The sequence below is a fragment of the Miscanthus floridulus genome, chromosome 6 (assembly GCF_019320115.1).
Source record: "Miscanthus floridulus cultivar M001 chromosome 6, ASM1932011v1, whole genome shotgun sequence".
Taxonomy (NCBI): domain Eukaryota; kingdom Viridiplantae; phylum Streptophyta; class Magnoliopsida; order Poales; family Poaceae; genus Miscanthus; species Miscanthus floridulus.
The window spans coordinates 74,578,427-74,579,800 of NC_089585.1; the positions used below are offsets into that span (position 1 = coordinate 74,578,427).

Below are 1,374 nucleotides of genomic sequence, written 5' to 3' on the forward strand. Positions count from 1 at the left end.
TCATCATCACATGTGTGAGCTTTGCAACATCTCCAAGCCATTTCCACCTCCATGACATATATTGCTTACACACATGTACCTGTGGACTAATTACCTGTGTATCTCACATAAACACAATTAGTCCATCTAGGATTGTTATTCAATTACCAAAACCAAACAAGGAGCTTTCAATACATTGAACCAAATGTGTTAAAAGCAAAAAAACAATCCTGCGTGAAGAGAAAAGAAAAACACCCCCTATCACATATAATCGCTATTTGGTAAGACCCCTTGAATTTTGTTTTAGTTTTAAACTTTTGTAGACCTCGTGTATCCTAATATATTGTATCAATCAAACTATCATGAAATTTAATAAAATCATTGCTTACTGGGAGACAAAAATCATCACATGATGAGAAGCCTTAGCCTTTTAATAAGTCTATTTATTTGGCATCATTATTCATGTGACGAACTAAACCAGTGCAAGTTGAAGGTGATGAACATGGTAATCCTGTGAGTAACAGATGTTGCACGTGACGTGGTAGCTATTCACGATTATGGGCCGTGCAAGAAAGGGTAATCAATCTCCAGTTAAACGATAATCTTTAGATAGGAGTGTACCGTATCACTGAAGCTTCAGCAGCTTGCTTCTTGGATGAACGTTTGATCCATTCCATTCCATTCTATCCAAGCAAAATGGTTCCGGAATATGCCGTGCCTGCCAGCTGGCTCCACCCACGTTGACCGTTGACACCGTCCACGATCAAGTCAGCACCACGCCAGCTGGCAGCAGGCCCCGCACCAACATCTCGTGCCCCGCCGACGAATTTCCCTCTACTTGGAGGCTCTTTTTCAGCAAAACGCCACAAGAAAAAAAGAAACCCCCGAGCCTGTCGCTTGAAACGGGCCTCATCAGCATCGTCGTTCGGCCCATTCGAGGCCCACAGAGTTCGGCATAGCTCGCCGCCCCCAAGTGCGGCGATGGAGCAGAGTGAGGAGGAGCAGGAGGCTAGGGTTTAAGGTGCTCGGCGATGGCGTCGGCGGCGAAGACACTGGCGCGGGCTGGATCATCCCTCTTCGGCCGCATCCTCGCGACCCCGTGCCCGTTCCCTTCCATACTCCGCGCCGGGCTGCCGCTCGCCAGGCTGCAGCCGCACGTCCCGCCGCCGGCACTGGTGGGGGTGGACGCTTACGAGGCGGAGACTGTCGCCAGGCTGAGCTCGCTCTCCGGCGAGATCTCCTTCCCCTGCGGCCTCCCGTCGCTCCGCTTCTTCATCGACGACGGTACCGCTTCTCTCTCACACACACGCACTCATGAATGAATTGGGCCGCGATTGAGTTTTACAGTTGGGATCGGGTCGCTAGTCACTGCTAGGTTCAGAAATGGGGAATAGG

The 1,374-nt window shown here is 49.9% G+C and overlaps 1 protein-coding gene across 2 annotated transcripts in view; it reads left to right on the forward strand.

The window, feature by feature from the left end:
- Positions 1 to 887: 887 nt before the first annotated feature.
- Positions 888 to 1,374, forward strand: part of LOC136458390 (uncharacterized) — a 10,432-nt gene continuing 9,945 nt past the window's right edge. The window contains exon 1 of one of the 2 annotated variants that reach the window (XM_066458332.1): positions 888 to 1,263. In XM_066458332.1, coding sequence (XP_066314429.1) covers positions 1,011 to 1,263 — 253 coding nt within the window. In that variant the 5' untranslated portion in view covers positions 888 to 1,010. The remainder of the gene's footprint in view (positions 1,264 to 1,374) is intronic. The other variant, XM_066458329.1, reaches the window with a different exon arrangement.